Source organism: Bidens hawaiensis, unplaced genomic scaffold (genome assembly GCF_021521415.1).
Source record: "Bidens hawaiensis isolate Kalapana, Puna unplaced genomic scaffold, B.hawaiensis_p1.1 tig00040712_1, whole genome shotgun sequence".
Classification (NCBI taxonomy): domain Eukaryota; kingdom Viridiplantae; phylum Streptophyta; class Magnoliopsida; order Asterales; family Asteraceae; genus Bidens; species Bidens hawaiensis.
In genome coordinates, this window is record NW_027497205.1 from 110,892 (window position 1) to 132,207 (window position 21,316).

Below are 21,316 nucleotides of genomic sequence, written 5' to 3' on the forward strand. Positions count from 1 at the left end.
TTACACAACTTTTTTATCAAGTAAATTCAGAATTTCTTCTTCGCTTTGATTGTTTTGACCAATTTTGACCCAAAAGTGCATGAAGTGCTGCCTTAGGGCCTCAATGCCACTCAAATTTCTCATATATTTCTCTAACGCATTAAACGATAACGCTTCTTGTACTCCTTGTGCAGTGGTCGAAGTTAACGGGGTAGAAGAAACATATACCGCTTTCAATTTGCACTCTTCCACTACGTTCCCTGACTCTTTAGTAAACTGTACCACAAACCATTATAAAGTCAACATATACTTCAACTAATCGAAATATTATTATGAGTAAGCATGCTTTTCCTTAATTTATAATTTGAACTTCGTTATTAAAATAATGGTACTTGTTATAATTTGAAGAGAGTATCATCATTCATCAATATGGACATGTTGACAAGCACAAATGCATATATGGGCATTGTCCTTTCTTCCATAACTTTTCTTTGATGAATATTTGATTTAGAAAAGATTAGTGGAAGAATACGGCATCCAAAATAAACACACAAGTATGCAACAATAAAACAGGAGCATGTTCTTACCATTTCACCAGTGATGCCCTTTTTGATAGCCTCTTGGGTTGCAATTACACTCCGAATGAGAAATTTGACATTACATTGCATGTCAAGAGGAGCCGTCTTTTGAGCTTGCGAATATACTGTGTTAAAACCGATAAATTAACTAACAATAATACTAATAACATTTATAAAAAAATAAATAATAGCAGTAACATAATAAAAAGATAATATTAATAATAACAACAATCACTACAATTATATTTGAAAAAATTACAACAATACAAACATTAATAGCAATAGTGGCAATGAATTCTTATAGTTGACATGCTAATTTAATTTGTATAAGAATCAAGTAGTGTAATTATATTCGTTGCCCGACAACAAGCTGTATTTAGCCTTTCATTCAAGAGTGGGTTAAAGTTCCTAAACAGGTTTAACTTCTGTTCTGGATTTGTTAAGAGTGGGTTAAAGTTCCTATAGTGTTTATAAATAGTATACCACGTTGGATCAATGGAAAAACTAAATTAGGAAAAGTGTGATACCTATAATTTCACATGTTGATTGAGGCAAAACAACTCCAACGTTGGGACGAACGCAATACTTCTTCGGTTCCGTCGTGTAAACCTGAATAATTTGTATTAGAATTTCAAAAAATCGAAATTGATAATCCGTAAAGATTAATTTAAAAATCGTGTAAAATTCAACAATCCATCAAAACACTAGATAGGCTGCAAAATTTTACCTTGAAAGCCACATGCTTATCGGTATTATTCGTTAAATGAACTGAGGATGTCATTTGTTTTTTCAATTCAACTAATTCATCAAATTAAAAAAAGCACTCGTCATTTAGGTTCGAATAATGAAAACATATATATAAGTTAAGTTTCGAATTGAGTTACACGACAGGAATCGACTTACAAGGAAATTTTAGCTCTAAACGATCTATGCTGACTAGTTTCCTTGATGCAATGGTTGAAGTTAATGAGCTGGAAGGAAGATCATATACCATTCTCAACTTGCATTCTTCCACTACGTTCTGTGAATCTTTAACAAACTGTTACACAAACTAATATTAAGTTAACATATCTAAAGACTAAAATTATTAAAATAGTAAGCAAATTTATCTTTTTTCTGAAATAGAATAATCTCCTGTCAACTATTTTTATTATTGCTAATATTTTATATTTAAAAACTTATTATTTAAGAAAGTATTCTTTTATATTTGCTTTTATCTTTTTAACATGTTTTAAAAAGTATAAAACTTTAATATTATCATAAAACGTCCTTTTATTCTTTTGAATTTAACTTTTATATTTGCCTTTCTGTTTAAAAAATTGTTTTAAATTATTTTATCAGACATGTCTTTTAGGAATAACATGTTCTAACCAGTTCACCAGTGATGCCCTTTTTGATAGCTTCTTGGTTTAAAATTGCATTCTGAATGAGAAATTTGTCTTTACATTGAAGGCCAACAGGAGCCTTCTTTTGAGCTTGCATTGTAACTGTGTTAAAACCAAAACATTAAATAATAATAATAATAATAATAACCAAAGCAACAAATTCTTAGTTCATGTCCGTTCATTTATTAAACGAACAAACATAAAAAATAGTTCGTTGAGCGTGCTGTTCATTGAATGGCAGATTTCACACCAGTTATGAATTCTAGTTTTGTGGAAAAAAAACATGGCGAAAGCTATTAGGAAAGAGTATGGCACCTGTAATTTCACTTGTTGATTGAGGCAAAATAACTCCAACGTTGGGACGAACACAATAATTCTTCGGATCTGTCGTCTTAACCTGAATAATTCGCATTGTAATTTCAAAAGAATCCAAGATAAGATGTTTATACACCACACCAAAGATCCAAAAATCAAAATTGAAATCTATGATCTATAAACCGCCAAAGATTGATAAAGAATCAAGAAGTACTAGAATTCGATGAACAGATCACAATGTAATCATAAGACATTAAAACACTAGAAAAGCTTCAAAAGTTTACCTTAAAAGCCACATGTTTATCGATCTTATTCGTTAGCTGAAGCAAGCATTGCATCTGTTTGTATAATTCAACTAATTATTCAAACAAAAAAAAAGGAAAAAAAAACACTCATTATTTAGGCTCAATCTTCAAACAATGAAAAGACATGAACTTAGGTTTCGAATTGGGCAATGCGATCGACTTACAAGGGAATTTTAGCTCTAAAGGATCAATACTGACGAGCTTCGTGGATGCATTATATACCACTCCTAATTTGCATTCATGAACTACATTTTGTGACAATCTAAACCCCTAAAGCTGCTTATTTAAATCGTGAGCTTGAATGGCTCATTTCACACCAGTTTTGGATTCATGTTTTGACATTCACAGAATTTTTTTTTTAGAAGTAAAATGGATAATCATGATAAGGCCAAGTGGTATATCTCGGGGTGCTCACACACTGGTCCTACGTGGACGGATCCTCACTCAAGGATTGCTTTGGAACACCGGTTCACCCCTCCAACCAAATGAAGGAGGTTTAAGACTTGGCGGTGTATTACCCGCAAGAACCAGTAAAGAGACCTCCTACTCCAGCATCATGATTCGGTTCCACTGAACACTCACCCAATCTTGCTTGAAAGCGGAGTGGAATCAATAAACTCGCATACCTTGAATCTAGCCTGCAATCCTTTCTCACTTAGCTTAGGAGAAAGTAAGCAAGACTTGATACGCTAATTTATTCTTTTAAAAAATTGAGAGTTACAAAGTCTTATTGCAGACCTTCGTCTTCACGGGTTGTTGTTGAAACCGACTCCTCCGCTTGGCGTTGTCCCTATAGTTGAACTGCTAATGCCTCCGATTAGAGATTTCACAATGCCATAGGATTAAAAAAATGATAGTTTTCAGCAAAATTATTATAATGGTTAAAAATATACAAAATAAGAAAACAATTGTATCAAAAGGAAAAGCTATAAATTAGGTAAAAGTATGTCACCTTTAATTTCACATGTTGATCGAGGCAAAATAACTGAAGCATTGGGACGAGCAACATACTTCTTCGTGTTGGTGGTTTTAACCTGAATAATTTGCCATAAAATTTATAAGTTCTAAAATAAGATCATGTATACACCACACCAAATCCATAAAACGCCAAAAAATATATAAAAAAAAAATCATGAAGTAATTTCCACAATCAGATCATAATGGTGTTATAACTAGAACTTTTTCCCATTAGAGAGAGTCGTTTTATATGCTCGGGTGTCTCTTTTTTTAACAACTATACAAACTTAGGACCAACCAAAACGTACGGAAGGTTATTTAAAAGTAGGATTAGAGGGGGTGTGCGTGTTTGTCGTTCTAATTGTAACGCAGTCATACAACATTAAAAACGAAAGCTGCAAATTTTTACCTGGAAAGCCACATGTTGATCGGTCTCATTCCTTAAGTGAACCGAGCAATACAACCGTTTATTTAATTCAACTAATCCATGGAACAAAAACAAAAAAAACATTAAGATTCAAATAACAAAAAACATAAGAACAATTAAAAACTTAAGTTTGGAATTCTTACAAGGAAACTTGAGTTCCAAAGGATCAACGCTTACGAGTGTCCCCGTATTCATTCTTCAATCAATATGCAGATCGAATTCGATTCCAAATAAGAAAGGATTGACGAATCCAAAATCTGGTTTAATTTGTTGATGAAAGTTGTTATCAAATTTTCAGATTTGTATAATATTGTGTTATGTCACTATATAAATAAAAATAATATTCTAGTTGACTTCATTGTTTTATATTTTAATTTAACGAGTGCCGTTAATAAATAAAAACGATTAAAAATTTGAAACGGAGTGATCGATGATGCGGACTTTTTTAAGTTTTATATAAACGATGATTTACTTTTGACGCCAAGGCAATTTCATATAGACATATTATAATAGAAAAATAAATAACTATTTTAATTTAGTTAAATTACCAAACAGCCCCTGATCCGTACTTGATTCACGTAAGAACAAACCGAGATAATTTCAACAAAAATAAGCATGATAGTCGTATAAACATCTGTATATTTTGTTTTAACTAATACGTTTGTTTCTCCGTCTATACGTTGTAAAAATTTTCTACTAGTAAAGAGAGGTAGTTTGGTGACATCGGCGGTGTGCTCGATGTGCGAGGAGGAGGTGGAGTAGGTGAAGCATTTGATGATCTTGTGTCAATTTTCTCAAGAAATTTTGAGTATTATTTCCTCTTGGTGAAAGGTACCTTCTATCTTTGCTTTCTTGATTAGAGATTTGTTGGAGCTTCGTCGGTTCACCCATTTTTTGAAAAAGAAAGCGAAAGTTTTTTCTGTAGTGTGCTTGACCATCGTTCGGTGTATTTGGTGTGCTTAGGATGCGATTGTGTTTGATGGAGCCACCAATTAGGGTGATTTTCTAAAATATTCCACGCTTCGATTCTTTAAAAAACCAGGGTCATTGACAAAGCTTCGGTAGTCATGTTGCGCTTGTGAATGCGCATCTTGGCAAGTGCCCGTAAACTTTGTTTTTAAGATCTTTCCGCTTTGTGTTGATTTGGAGGATGGTACGATCGTCGGCACCTCTAAATTGAGCATACACTTGTTTGAACCGTAGGACAAAATTGGTCTCTCGATGTGTCGTCGTTGTTCGTTACGTACATCCAAGCATTCGTCAACGTCGTCATAGCTCCACGTCAATGGTGAGTGTAGATAAAAATGACAAATGATTAAAATTAATCCCAAATCCCCCGATGCTCACCACAACCCAACAATCAAAAAATTCATCGGGTGCTATACCACGAATTGGGATACCCGATTTCATGGATAGACTGACGGCAGCGGTCTTCCCGCCAAGGGTACTCGATTCCACCGTAACAAGGATGTCCCTCTCCCCCTTATTTTCAAAAAAGAAAAGGTACTTCAAGTGTAAGTCTTTATAAACTGTTGTGTTACACTTCATTATTATTAATGGTTTCCTCATATTAAATTACTACCTTTTACCCCCCGTGGTTTACTTAGGTTTTGTTTTTAATTGTTCTTCTATTTTAATTTTTTGTAGTGATTTGTTTTATTTTTTAACGGAGTTTTATTTTGATTTATTACGTGTATATTAGTTTGTTACTTGATTATATTTTTTAACGTTTGAGCTATTTCAATTGAGATATGTAGGTTTATAGTTGGGTTGGATTGATTCCTAGTCGAATAGCCGCTAATGGTATATAGTCCCAATTTCCTCAAATTAACTTTTGGTATTATGAAATTTCAATTTGTTAAGTAAAATTATTTATATAAACTATAAAATTTTTGTTTGACGGATGTATTTATGTGTTACATGGTGGTGGATGGCTTGTTGGTTTTGTAGTTCGTGACACACTATTTTAATCGATAACAAAATCACACGAATAAAATCTCTTCAATCCAACTAAATTTAAACATATTCTTTGGAATAGGCCTGTAAATAAACCAAATGAACATAAACGAAGCATGTTCGGTTTGTTCGTTTAAAGTTAAGCGCACGCACGACCAACTCGGATATTTATAAAAAACCCATTATTTTAATACCTTTGAATAAATCACTAATGTTGATAGAAGTTAATTTTAATAATTTAAGTGTTGAGTTATTACGGCTGCATGAAAAATTTAAGACTGTAAATCAATATTTGATTCTACCTTTTCAAATATTATGTGAATCGGTGGGTCAAGCAGGTTGGGTAACGGGTCAAAACAACAACAACAAAAATTTGTTGGTCGGATAGTGTCGAGTCCGAGGTTGGTCTTCTGCGACAATCTAAACCCCTAAAAAGTTTAAAATTTAAAGCTAAACAAATTAATCAACATTTACTAAAAAAATAATTTAAGACAAAATCTTGTTACCTTACCGCACAATTCCAAACATGTAGAATACATATTCCCATCCAAAAGATTCAATCACGGGTGGAGTCAAAGGTAACCTATAGGTATATTAACACAGGAGTTAATTGATTAAAAAATATTCAATATAAGGCGGGTGGGTCGACCCGAATCTGTTCTTTAGACTCAGCAAGTCAGCAGCATTTGCAGCAACTCTATGTCTAGACATTAAGTTTCCAATTGTTGCAAATGATCCTTCAATGTTTGGAGGTGCACTTCCTCTTCAATTCGGTCCCAAATTTTGGCTCGTTATCACTTCAAGATCCTCAAATGTACCCTGCGATGCCCACTTTCCACTTGCTTCACTGATTCTTTTTGGGCTTTTGAATGCCATTCCAACAAAAACGATTGAACCTTTCCTACTTTTTGGGTCAAATTTCTCACATCTCTATCGAATTTTTACCGCCTATAATGTTAAAAAAACACATATGAAACCAACTTTCATGTCATGTTCATGTCAACCTATAAAAACTCGTGCCATGTTCAGGTGCCTGCTAACACAACCCATATAACAAACTCTATGGTACACAATTAATTCTATTAAAAAAACAATTTTGACAAAATTTGACTCACAAAAAGAACCAGTGGTTTTGAGTTTGACTAACAAAGCCCTAAAGTTTCATTTCATAACTTGCAGGAACTAAAACATAACCAATTAGTCACAATCAGTAACAAATTTGGTCTTTTCAATATTCATTTATCAATTTACCATTTTCTTATACGAGGACTTAAGACCCAGCAGCCTGGTATAATAAACTCGGTGGTGAAAAGTAAATGTTGTCAATCTGGAATTCAGTTTCTAATTCATAAACAAAAAACAACTATAATATATTAATATTATATAATAAACAACTCCAAGGCCAATAAGACGAGACTACAACATATCAAGATTCCATTAACTTTCAAAACTTTAACAATAAAATCCCTGCACCTTTTTATAGTTTAAAGCTATTATTATTTTTCTGATTTTAATTAGTTTTACAACTGCAAGACTTATTAATAAGGTCGCATAATCCATCTATAGCCCATACACTTTACATCGCTTGCATTTACACTTCCATATATTACTTTCAATAGTACATGATCTGGTATAATTGGTTATTTTAATCGCGCACACTATACAGTAAATTGTGACTCTGCGTGCGAACGATTCTGTCATGTACCACCTTAACCAACTACTTTACTGTAAACGTGCTAATTTGCGTTTAGAAATACATATTTAGCAATGTAAAGTAACATACCTTGAATCAAAGCTTCCATGGAAGCATAACCTGTTATGCGTTCAATGAATCAATAATCCACTTTTTCAGCTAGTTTTGTTCGAATAAACTGCAACCAAATAACATCAAACAAAAAGAAGCTAATTTATGCAGCTATTTCATATAGCATGTAATATAAAACAAAAATATAAATATGATCTCTAAAGAGATTGTGTCATTTTTGTATTTGGATCAACAAATGGCCAACTCAATCCCAAGTGCTTACCAAAAATCACAATCAGACTTTAATTTTCTTTCAATATAACTAAAATTAAGGTAAAGGGTTAAGTTTGGTTTTGGTTATTAACCGAACCGAACCAAAAACCAACAAACTAATTGAAAACCGAATGGTTAATAAAATCAATTAACTGATTGCTTCGGTTTCACTAATAACCGAACCTAACTGTACACACCACTCACAGAAATCATATAAGATCCAATCATCCAAATAATTGTAATGAACAAATTCTCTGTACAAAAAACACAAATTGTCAAATTGCCATACCACGACCTAAAAACCTAATCGCTAAAATCAAGCACACTTATTCAAACACGTTAAACTTCACTAATTTACAAAACTATTCAAAACGGTTACAATTTTCAAATTAATATAAACTCAATCAGAAGACTGCTCAAACTATAAAGAATCATTCTCTTGAGTAGAACTTAATGGCATGATTGATTGAAGCCGTATAACCCTTCATCTGAAAACTATATGAACACACTTAAATACGAACAACATTAGCGATTATAGTTTAGATGAAAATCGAAGTCAATGGTTGATGAGCACGAATCATTTTAGTGTTTAGATGCAACATGAAATCAAATATTTAGGCTTAATAGTATTTTTTATGAAATACAAATCGAACATACCTTATGAATCGTTTACTGGATATCGATGTCGCTTGATGTTTTCAAGAGGAATCAATTAGAGACATGAATTGTTCGAATCAATTGAGGAATAAACCTATTGAATGGCCACCGATTCTAATTTGTAAGACGACTCAGTTGGAAGTTAATTGTTGTGTTTAAGATTTTAAGAATTGAGATTGAGAGAGATAGAAAGAGAGACCTGTGAGAGCTATTTCTCTGTTATCACCAAATTGATGAGAGTAGTATTTTTTGCCGGAATTGAGGTCTAGGGTTTTGTTAATTTCGGGTGGCTGAGAGGTCCGGTGTCAGAGAAAGGATTAAGGAGGTTTTCTGACCCATTTAAGTTTATGACCCGCGAACGGGTCGAAACCGGGTTAAATTAATGAGAAGCCACCATTTTAAAATCAAGCAAATCTGGTGGCTCCAAAAAATGGAGGAGCCACCACATCGCGACACATAAGATTTTTTGGTTTTCGGGTTTAAAAACAATCTTAAATTCTAATAACTATTACGGAGTATTATGTCTAATGATTATTATATATATATATAAAAGAGAAGTTTGGTGTCGCCAATCAAGTGACGGCACCAAACTTCTCTCTACTATTATTTACAAAACCTCTCTAAGTCTCTTAAATTTATAATCATGTGGGGTTCGGTAATTTCAACATCAACGACCCTCAATTTCCCGAATGATTGAACTACTTGGACGACGCATCATTTCAAGCTTTCATGTATTCTCAAAACGCCATCCGACCAAGCGATAATGGGGAAAGAAAAAGATCATATTCGGAAGGAATTGGCGAAAAAAATAAAAACGCTATTTTTATGTATTTTTTAGAGGTTGTTGCATTTTAAATTTATGTTTTTATGTTCCTTTTTATTTATGTTTAATTTAGTATTTTCGTGTTTAACAAAAAAATAAAATAAAATCAATCAAGCTGTCCCGGATCACCTGGATCACTACACCCTCTGAGGTTTGATCATGTGTCACGTCAGCACCTACGTGTTGAATTTGTATTGGATCACTTGGGGTGGGATCATTACCCTTAGCCTTACGAGTTTGCCCGAACTCATTCTCCAATCCGACGCTTGAGTTGAGTGTCACACAATTTTGTTTAATCATCAAATGAAAAACCCATTTTATTTATTTATTTAGACTAAAACAATACCTAAAATCCAGATTCAATTTTGCGAACTTAAAATTATTAAGTCAAGTCAACTCATCGACTAGAGTAGAAATGAAACATGTCTGCCAATCGATGATCGCTATACCCCTAGCTTGCCTAATCTCCGGAGGATCAAATTCTATGTGTGGTTTTCATGGTGTTTGGTTTTTATATATTATTTATTACTCCATCATTCCTCATTAACTGTCATGGTTTAAAAAACACAAAGTTAATGATAAATTGTTTGATTACTTTTTTTTTCTTACCAAATAACAATAATTTCATTGGAAATTGAGTCCATCAATATTATTTATTAATGTTAGTTGTGTGTATTTAAGGGTAAATTGAAGGTAATCACTTTTAATGAGACAAATAAAAAATTGAATATGGACACTGTTAAAAATAGTGGTTCGGATCGTTTATTTATTTAATTTTTTTAAATGTGGTTCGATTTGTTTATTTTGGTTAGAAATTTTTAATTTTTATTTAAAAATACTTTTTTTACCATATAAGCAGTCCACGTCGCTATGTCACATTATCGTACTCGCCATCAAAAACTAACGGGGGTTAGTGAAAAACTCGTTGGCATTCAATAGGTCAAAACTTGAGGATGTTGAAGTATGGCTTAACACCAGTCGACAAGACAAAGTTTGAATTATTAGAATCCAATATATATCACTATCATATATCTCATACGTCTGCATGAGAACATTATTTAGAATAATTGAATTCAAAAAAGGGATAAAATAATATAATGGATATGCATGTTACATAACAAAAAATATATGCATATCAACCAACTTATTATGAACAGCTTCAAGCGTGGCACATTCTTTCTCATCAATATATACAAAACAGTAAACTATACATGTTCATTATTCCACCAAAAATAACCACATTATAAACCAAAACCTATCTCTGTACACAAGTACTCAATACTATATAGCCCAAAACACCACATGGTTTCAAAGTTCAACCTCATGAAGATCATCATTAAACCCGTCACCATTACCATTACTCGGTTTTCCTAAACGACCTTCACCCGAGACAAACGACCTTGAAGCCATACCTAAAACCTCACCATTCGGTCTCATTTCACCTGAAAACCGCTCATCAATACCCCCACCCCACGAAACCGTTCTAAGCGAGTGAGGTGACCCGGATGTGTTCGGGATAGTGGGAATGGCGCTCCCTCTTGAAATATCATCCATGCTTGCAAATCTATGCATGGAAGACTGATATGAAGGCGGTTGAAACCGGGTGCGTGTTGAAGACAGTGAGTGATTTTCATCAACGGTTGTAGTTTGTTGCTGTGGGTTTTCTTGAGACGGGTCAACTTGTTGGTCGACGGATGGTGCCGCCTTCGGAACGAAGAATTTTGGATTTGGATTTGTGACGGGTTTGACCGGGGCTGTGGAAATTGACTGGAACGACTTGGCTGTGTTCCCGCCACCTTGGTTAAAAGTGTCGACGTACCTGAGAAAAGTATTAAAAAGTACAAATTGCCACATCAGCAATTTGTTTTCAACTCTAGCAGATGGTACCAAATTACTTTTCAAAGAGAATCTACTTTCATGTTATTAAAAGCCCTCGCTTCTTGCGCCTAGGCCCAATTTTCAAGCGAGGCTCAATAAATGCGCTTTAGTTCCTAGGCGAGCACTTCAGCATTGTCTATGCCAAGAAAATGAGAAGATAAAAGCCGAGCAAAATAAACGCAAGGAGTGCTATTAAAACTTAGATCTAGGAGAGGTCAAAGGCATTATATTGATACATTTTGTTATTCAAGTTCTGGAATTACATTTGAATCTTGAATATTTTAAAACTTTTGGTACTAATTAGATGATATTAAATGTTATATAATAGCTTTTGTTCATTTTATTTGAAGAATAGTATTATTTTACATATACATAATATATTTTAAATTTTTATTCAAGCGCACTTTTTTTCTTCAGGCCCTCGCTTTTTTTTGCACCTTGCGCCTAGGCCCTAGGCAATGTTGGGTTTAATCTTGGCATAAGTATTAATGTGTGGTTTTTATTAATTAGTATTTTGGTGTTTGTTTTATCTAGTTAGTAAAATAAGTGTCCAGTCAATGTTGACCGAAGTTGGTGGAGGTAAACGTTGAATGAGTTTAAAGTAGGAACTAGTTTGTTTAAGTCATTGTTGACTCCACCTTTTATGGTGGAGTTTGTTTGGTTCTGTTAGATGTACAATGGCTATATATAGCCTTTTTGCTATTGAATAAAGTATGCAGCCTTTCTATGTTTTATTTACTCTTTGAAATACCTACTCATATCTTCTATAGTTCACATACAAATAATATTGAAGTTGCAGCAAGGTTTTCCATTAATAAGTTGTGTGTAAACCAAAAGGCCTGAACCAACAGGCGAGGCCTATGCGCCTAGCGCATTCGATAACTATGCTTTCATCTAGCGGGGATACTGTTTCTTTAGGATTGGACCATCTATAGCAAGTTTTAATAACAGAATCAGTTACCTTGCTCGAACGGCGGTTCTTCCACGGGCTGAGAATTGACTCGAGGTGGAGGGAATTGGTGGGATTCCTGAACTTTTGGAGCTTGAAAACTCTGAGATTCCATTTGTGAGAGATCCTTCATTTTTTGTAGTACTTATTGGAGCATTTTTTGAGGAATATTCCGGTGTTCCGTTTTGAAAATTTGACATTGTTGGCGGTGGAGCAAGTACCGCCTCCTCTGCTGATGGATCGACACCTCTCTCCACCCATCTTTTAAGGTTCTCATCATAATAAAACTTGTTTCCCTCTCCCAGTTTCGCCTGAAAGGATTAAAAAAGTCAACCTAAGGGTCAAAGTAGCATTATCAAGAAGTCAAAAAAAAAAGTTTAAGGGACTAAAGTGCTGAAAAGTTTATAAGTTGGTAGGTGTTTTCCAAAATTAAACTTATTATATCTGTAGGGATGTTCAAAATGCTCGTGGCTCGTGTAAAGCTCGCACAAAATCGGCTCATTTGTAACGAGCCCAGCAAAGTTGGTTCATGGCTTGTTCGTTAGCTGGCTTGGTGTGTGTAACTTAAAGCTGAATGGCATTTTCTAATGAAAAAAATAAACAAAATACTGAAAATTCCCTTATATTTTAAATTCTAGTTTAGCTCGTTTAGAGAAGCCTGAATTTTAACATATACAAATTATAACCCAAATTATAATATATATAAATTATGAAGTTTTTAGTTTATAAATTCTTCATTGTATGTATGTTGCATATTACTTTTAGTTTTTATATATATCAACATTTGTAAACGATACAAATTTCAGAAACATTAAAAAAAATGTACGAGCTGGCTAATACTTTAAACAAGCCGAGCCCAATCCCAACGTTTCAGCTCGTTAAATAAACTAGCAGAGCCGGCTTCGTTCGTTTAGAGTACTAATTATCCGAAGTATTTAGAGGGCAAGCAATCAGTTCTACATAACTTTGATACCAACTGCTAAAAAAACTAATCATCTGATACCTGCTTGTCTGGCCACGGTTTTCGAACTAAATCCACAGTCTTTTGGATCAGACGAGACCCAATTCGACCAAACCGTGAAGTACCAGAATCTTTATCTTGTGAATCCGCAGAGTTTTCCTTTGATTGAATCAACCTGATCCTACATCAATATTCCCCACACCAGATAATAACTTTTGTATGGTAATAATAATAATAATCACACGAAATTATATCACCACCTGCCTAGGAGACCGACTGAAATCGGGCTCGGAAACAATTCGGTTATGCATGATTCTTCTGTTGTTTCCGTCTGCAGATTGCTGAGTGATGGGCTCCATGGATGTAGAGGGTGCTAATGATGACATGGCCATTGTTGACTGGCTGGACGGTACCCGGGGCCCAGTTGGTTGGTGGTAATGGTCAGTTTGCGAAACGGAACTAGATGGCGGGACAGGTGGCGGTAATCCACGGTTCACACGATTTGTGGTGCTGTCGAAAAGGTTAAGAAATTTTCCAACCAATTTACCAGGAGCTAAGTTCGTAGAAAACCCACCCTGAATAAAATAAAATAAAATAAAAATAATAATGACAGATATAAATTTAGGCTAGTAAATGAACCGAATTTTCAGCGAACGTTTGGCAGGAAGTTTATTTATGTTTATTTATCTAACAAGTAAACGAACATGAACACATGTCTCGTTCATTCATTTGTGATGTTTTTTCGTTTTTGTTCATTTATGTTCTTTAGTTTGTGTTTGTTTATTACAACTTAGAATAGTATAAATAACTTTTTAGGCCGAACACATACGTTTAACTGGTTTCAACTCAGTTATATTTGTTCATCTATGTTCAGTTATGTTCATTTGTTTACGTTCGTGAATCGTTCGTTTAATTGTTCATGTTTGGTTGTTTGTTCAGGTAAAGTTAAAAGAACAAACACGAACATGCTCCATTCGTGTTCGTTTGGTCCGTTTACAAGCCTAGAAATAACAATAAATTAATCAAGAAATATGATGATGATGATGATTATAATAATTATAACAATTAATTAATACATCAGTTTACCTGTTGGTGAGTTTTAATTCTGTCTTCTAAGGATGAAACCATATGCCTCCATGTTTCCACTTCCGGGGCTCGACCAGTTTTTAGAGATTTTAAAATAACTTGACAATACCTGAATTTAAAAAAAAATGAAGTTAATGAGGAAACGAATAAAGAAACAATGCTATTTTTATAAGCTTACTTTAATGAGTCGGAAATTCTTCCTACTTCAGCCAACATATATGCATATATAAGCTTATAGGGTTGAAACGGTAGCAAGGTGAATTGTGAGTTCCCGAGCAGCTTTGAGTATTCATACACCTCTGTCCTCTGTTTATTTAACTATATCAGACTATTATATATATATATATGAAAAAAAAGGTCAAAAAACACATGTGGGTTGATCCGACCCGTTTGGACCTGAATGGCTTCTGGAGAGGCGTATGTTCTTGAATATTTCCAGTGATCTGCACCAATGAGACAGAGTCTAGCACTGTCTGAATAAGGCTCAAAGTTTGCTTCAGCAACTAAGTAGCATATGTGTGCAGCAATAATCTGTATCATTTGTTAAAAGTAGTTAATTCATGATAATATGCTTACGTGGATTATAACATGTAGAACTTACATTACTTGTTTCTTTCCATAAACAGTCACCAAGATGAATAAGCACAAGTTCATCGTCTTTGGTTCTATTAGCAGCAATCATAGCCAAATTTTCTTCCCAGTCATCAAGCATAGCATTAACACCAAGTTGAGCCTACAGCCAAAAAACACGAAGAGTCGGTTCAAACAGGTAACGTTGACCCATTATATGTTTTGTTTGTTTTTTTTTCTTTTTGAAGTTCATAAATAACTAATAGAGTTAATTACACAAATTATCCTTGTGGTTTGACCTCAAGTAACACCTTTGGATACTAACTTTTAAAAGTTGCAAGTTTGGGTTGCATGGTTTTTAATTTAGTAACAAGTTTGGGGTTTAAGACCAACTTACAAAATAGTCAAACCACGCGGACCATTTGTCCAGCTTTCACTATTTTATATATATGGACAACAAAATGTCAAAAACTAATATCAAGACAAAAGATCTAATCTTTTAACCCAAACTGACACGTTTTATCCCTTTTTTCTAACTTATTCACTTTACTCATTTGACACATCAGCAATATTAATATAACCCATTTTCTCAAAAACAAACAAGTTGAGATTGCCTCATTTAGGTGCAAGCAGAAAACTTGAATGCAGGGCCCCCATAAAGTGTCAGATCTTCCCAAAACGCCCGCAGCCATAGTTCTCTCTCGTAAGTTTAGTAGTTTACAAATAAGGGATCATATTCGCATTTTTGATAAACTAAAATAATAAGACAAGAATAAAAGCAATAAAAAAGCATACCTGTGCAGGCTGCTGATACATATCACCTGGTGTTGGGTCAACTGAAAACACATCTGCGGGTTGACCCGCAATAAGCAGGCATAAGGTCCTCAAAGGTGAGCCCGCTACCAGCTGGAAAAGAGCCATCTTCCTAATAGTGTCTACATAAAACTGCAAAAAAAACAGCCTGACCCCGTAAGAAACAAAGTTTAACTAAAAATCATGTTAACAAAAAGTCAACTGAAACTGAAAAAGTCAACCTGATCACCAAGTTGTGCTGCAAGAATAAGAGCAAGCCCCCATAATTGCCCCTCTTGTGCACGATAAAGGGCTTCCATTTTTCTACCAGAAACCAGCAGAGTTTGCACTTCAGCAGCAATTGCCTAAGTCAGAAGAGGTCAAGGTCAGAATGGTAACTATTCAGTACAAAGCAGAGGTCAAAACCGGTTGTGTTAACCCGCAAACAACTTTTTGTCATTTTTAGAAAATAATTTCAAATAGTTAAAGCTTTAGATGTGTTTACAAAAAACTAGATTATTGCATTAATAATCACAATTTTGAGTAAAGCTTTAAATAATTAGGAGGCCTTCGACCCGTTTCCTCTTTAACTCAGAAAATTAATTGATCTATTTTGAGATAACAACACAATTTTAAAGGATGATATCCTAATACGTAGGCTTGTAAACGAACCGAATGAACACAAATGAAGCATCTTCGTGTTCGTTTATTTAACTTTAACCGAACAAACAATTGAGCAAAAATATCATTTTCTTGTCGGTGTTCGTTAAGAAAATAAATATGTTCGTTTATGTTTGTTTGTTAACGATGAAAGAAACGTTTCACGAATGTATACGAACGAACATAACTGAACATAGACGAATGAACATAACTGAGCTAAAACTACTTAAAAGTAATGTGAAGAGCAATGTGTTGAGCCTTCTAATATAACAATAGATTATTTTTATAAAAAGTCGAAAATACCCTGGTTTGTCCTTCTGAAGGTAACCCTTGCAAGCAGTTCGAGAAAGCACCATAATCAACATATTCTGCACCGTTTTTCTTTGCAGATGCAAACAGTCTTGCAACAGCAACATCTGGACCATCATTTTCCTGGATCAAGTACCAAAGTACTAGTATGAACATTTACACTGTTATCACTTTCAAATCTAAAAAAATAATCTAAACAATATAACAAGAAATTATTATAATTAGTTCAAATTTACCTTTGATGCGGTATCGGTTCCAAAAGGAGACCGCAACTTCCCATAGTGTTGTAAGGCTATTTTTAGCAAAGAAAGGAGCAACCTTAAAACTTGGTCTTTTTTGTAATTTGTGTCGGTCGGGTTTGTGATTCTCTCATCAATCCATCTAATCAACTCTTTACCACCAACATTTCCACCCGCTAGCGGGCCTGGAAACGACTGGCGGCCAAGAGTATAAAAGTAACCGCGTACACTTGTCCCATTGCTTGACATGTCACCTACTCTAGTTACAATTTCTACCAGGTTAAGAATGGATATGGTTCCACCATTACAGTCCTTTAATAAGACAAATAAACCGTTGTAAGTAGCATGGTAAACATCCATTCAGGTTTCATGAACGTTCGTATACTTCGTTCATTTAGGCTTCTTTATGTTCGCTCGTTTACGTTTTTGTTTTAAGTTCAATCGTTTACGTTCATTTATATACTCATTTTACTTCCTTAGGCCTATTACAGTTTAGTCTTGTTTTATAAAAAATAAAATATCACCAGTTACAAATAAAAATTTCACTCTTTTGTCTAGTTTTATGAACTTCTTAGGCCCCAACAGGTTGATGTCCGTGTTTACTTTTCATTGGTCTGTGTCCTTTTGTTTATGTTTATCAACCGTGTGTTTTTACTGTTAACGAATGAACATAATCAAACACGAACACGCTCATTTTCTTAAGTAGCGCAGATGAACAAGAAACCTCATTAGTTTAAATGTTTGTGTCTGATCGTTTGTTCAGTTAAATTAAATAAACGAACACGAACATAACCCCTTCGTGTTCATTCGGTTCGTTTACAATCCTACTAGCAGGCTCACCTGGCCTCCATATGATGAATTTACTATAGAACTTGTATCCTTCATCACAATTAGCTTCCCACCAAAACCGAAAGTAACCAATGCGTGAGGCGGTTGACCAGCAGACGACCTTACAGCAGGTGACCCGTAAGACTTTTGATGTTCATTTTGTTGACCACTTTGATTAGAATAGTTGACTTGATTCTGACTCATACACCTTTGTAGCATTTACCATCTGACTTTGCTCCATCATCGTTTGACTAAACGTTTGACTAAAATTCCCACTAGGATCAAAAGATTGGGCTCCAGAAACAGCATATTCATAAGACTGCTGCTGATTAATATTGTTATGTTCATGAAAATTAGCCCCGTAAGATTGCTGTTGATTAGCATTGTTAACATTACCAAAAGATGCGTTCCAATTATAATCCAACTGTTGATTCCCATAATAACTACTACTCACAAAAGAACTATTTTGATCAATTATCTGAGAACTATTATACGCATCTAAAGACCGCCATTCTTGTGTATTCATGTCATAATACCAACCCGGATACTGTGGATCAAAATAAAAATGTGAAGGATACCCATTATTCCCTTGTGAAGATTGACTCCAATTTGATAACGCGTCGTTCGTGTGACTAGTTTGTGAAGTCGGACACCAACTCGTTACACTTTCATTAGCACCTTTTTCCGCTACCAAATACTGAGCACTTTGCTGCACATAAGCAGCAACCTCTGTTTTCACATGTGAAACAGTCATTGAATTATCCGCCATTTGTGCATTTGATGCCGCATTATAATTTTCAGCAACTTGATACCACTGTCCAGTATTCGCATCGTACTTCCATCCCGGATAAAGACTCTCCCAATACTGAGTGCTGGTAACATCTTGACCATTCGTACTTTGACCATCTGGATATTGATGTGAATAATCTACAACATTCCCAACATGTGATGAATCGCCTATTGAACTAGCTTCATTGTTAACATAACCATCCCTTTTAACAGCCGGATCAACCGCACTATTATCATATTCATTGAAAAAGTCTGAGTATGATCCAAAAGCGTTACTATTATTATTACTATTAGATTCGGCTGCAAAATCACTCCACTGGACCTCCTTAACACCTGAATTTCCCGCGGTCTCGGTTCCATGGTACTGAACCATATTATTATTATTAGGCTCTTGATTGACATTACCAAATGCAATCGAATTAGACGACACTGAGGACTGAGGGCGGTCCACTTGACCGTCTTTATTATTATTATTATTATTATTATTATTATTATTATTATCATCATCTTGCTTGACTGAATGTCTGTCATCGTTAATGGTTGAATTAGGTTTAACCTCATGAGAATGATTGTGATTCAATGTATCGACATCATCGACTAATTTATCAGCTCATCTTGTTCAATAGTTTGCAAAAGGGGAAAAGTAGTAGGGATGAAGACGAAGACGATGCCGACAAGGACAAGGATGAAGAGTAGTTTAGTGTTTATGATGTTTTACGTTTAGAATGAACATTAGTTGTTTAGGTTTTATGTTTAGGATATTCTAACACATTATGTTCTATTTTTATATGTTAACATCTATGTAACCTTGGGACTAAAAATCAGACTACGCAGGTACTGTATATTAGAAACCAGAAATATCAAGAATACAGCAGGTCAAACGAAAAACGATTTGAATAGTTTTAGTGGCGACATACAGAGGGTTTAGAGACAACAAAAGTCATCTCTAAAAGTGTTGCTTTTAGCAGCGACAACATTTTTAGTGGCGACATTTGTCACCGTTAAACTCAAATTTCTTGTAGTGCAGCTTGATGAGTCACAGTTGTAATTATGTATGCATTTGGTGTTCTAGATATAAGGTCAATGATTATGTGGGAATCTCTCTAAGTTCACAAGAGTGTTTGCTCATAAGTGTTTGTTAAAGTAATAAGCAATATTTTTAAGAGCAAGGATCAATGGATTGCAACAAAGCATATGTAATTTGATAAACGATAACTACAACAATCAATAAGATATAAGAATTGTAACAACCCATATATAAGTGCATGCAACTAAGCTACTAAACTAGTAACAAATTAAACTAGTATAAATTCAAATGAATAACACTTTCTTGTTAAACTTCTCTCAAAAGTTCATTGAAAAGCTATGGTTTCTGCAATAAAGAAACCATCGCAAAGCTGAGACATAAAAGATTCATCACTAGTTTGCGTCTGCGAATCGGGACAGCAAAGAATAGCAACCAGCTTTGCAATGGAAACAATGCAACTAATAAAACAATAAAGAAATGTAACCTCACAAATAGTATTAACATATGAACCAAACATAACACACCCTACTACAAAGTTGAGTTTCAATAATCAAAAAATCAACTGCATATTGCATAACCGATAACGGATAGGATACCACAATATCAAAGTAAAACCTAATGTTTTAAACACAATAATCACTGGGCATATTAGCAACTAATTCTTAGGTTATAGTACGATGGTGTTGATGTTTCCGATAACTGTAATCAAATTAAAAGCCTAAGGCCATTCTTTGTGAGCGGCATTTGGGTTTTTTTTTTTTTTTTGGGGGGGGGGGAGTCATGAAGACGGGCAGCATAGGGGTGGTGTGGTGTGCCATGTGCTTTTCTCTCTCACACAAACACATGCACACACGACAAATATATATGGGGCATTAAACACAGCAGGGTTTTATAGAGGGGCTTCAAAGCTTTATTTTTTACGTGGTGGTGACATGGAGAGGCGACAAAGCCCCTCCGCAAAGAATGTCTTATTGAGTTATTTTGGGTTGATTTGATGTTAAAGGTTTACAACAGGTGGATTTTCATCCAAGGTATTGTTTGATGAATGGTGAATAAGAAATAAGAATAGTGAAGTTAAAAGAATGAGAAAAAGAAACCCCCTTTTTTATGTTTTCTGGAGATGTTTATTACTCGTAGTTTCTACTTTCTAGAAAATACACATCATACATAACATATGATAATCACCAGGTATGTTTTACCATAATTTCACAATCACAAGATACGTATATTTTGGTCACACGGCTACTTCACTCGTAATACAAACTTTATTCCGCATGACAATAAATCTGAGTGTATCGCTAAAAATATGCCTCCCACAGTAAATGATGCCCAAACCATGTTGTATCTGCTTTTGATACTCAGATAACTGATTATTTGTGTACTACAGTGATACATGAGCAAACTACATAAATGACGATTGGCTATAAATGTAAAACTTTTCTCCTGTAACTAGATTTATAAAAATTATAAGCATATCTGATACTTTCTTATTTTTTCTTGCACGAAAAAGTTCATCACAGACATCAATTTGCCTAGATTGACTTTTAGATCCTGTTCTAAAAACAATTCAGACCTCCATGTAACTGACGACTATAGTGAAACGGCTAAAAATAGTGACACGTTAACTAGTCATTATAAATTTGAGAAACAGCTTTGTTTCTACATAAGGGGCATTGGTCCATTAACAGAAATGATGAACCGATTAAGTACGAATCGATGATCTTGGAGGTGGTGACGGGTTTAGTTGTGTTATGATGTCAAATATGCATGCACGGTTTCGTGAGTGGAAATATGCAATCCAATGTTAATAATCACGAAATACAGAAGGG

At 34.5% G+C, this 21,316-nt stretch overlaps 1 protein-coding gene, 1 long non-coding RNA gene and 1 pseudogene across 3 annotated transcripts; all 3 read right to left on the reverse strand.

Annotated features, from left to right (window-relative positions):
• LOC143592373 (vesicle-associated protein 3-1-like) lies at positions 1 to 4,141 on the reverse strand. The gene is made up of 5 exons (XM_077072308.1): positions 4,090 to 4,141; positions 2,542 to 2,612; positions 2,258 to 2,339; positions 1,929 to 2,044; positions 1 to 255 (listed from the first exon to the last, which is right to left on the reverse strand). Exons 1-5 carry the CDS (start codon positions 4,139 to 4,141, stop codon positions 1 to 3), a joined length of 576 nt encoding a protein of 191 aa, XP_076928423.1.
• Positions 4,142 to 6,321: 2,180 nt separating this feature from the next.
• LOC143592370 (uncharacterized) lies at positions 6,322 to 8,662 on the reverse strand. The gene is made up of 3 exons (XR_013145913.1): positions 8,577 to 8,662; positions 7,686 to 7,773; positions 6,322 to 6,850 (listed from the first exon to the last, which is right to left on the reverse strand). It is a non-coding gene; the product is annotated as an uncharacterized LOC143592370 (long non-coding RNA).
• Positions 8,663 to 10,641: 1,979 nt separating this feature from the next.
• Positions 10,642 to 20,055, reverse strand: LOC143592375 (protein transport protein SEC16B homolog; annotated as a pseudogene). Its single transcript, XR_013145920.1, has 15 exons — positions 20,051 to 20,055; positions 19,848 to 19,945; positions 17,684 to 19,057; positions 16,841 to 17,155; positions 16,599 to 16,727; positions 15,878 to 16,000; positions 15,639 to 15,788; positions 14,875 to 15,006; positions 14,670 to 14,804; positions 14,452 to 14,579; positions 14,274 to 14,382; positions 13,448 to 13,762; positions 13,230 to 13,368; positions 12,239 to 12,537; positions 10,642 to 11,218 (listed from the first exon to the last, which is right to left on the reverse strand). The product of XR_013145920.1 is annotated as a protein transport protein SEC16B homolog (transcript).
• Between the last annotated feature and the right edge of the window lie 1,261 nt (positions 20,056 to 21,316).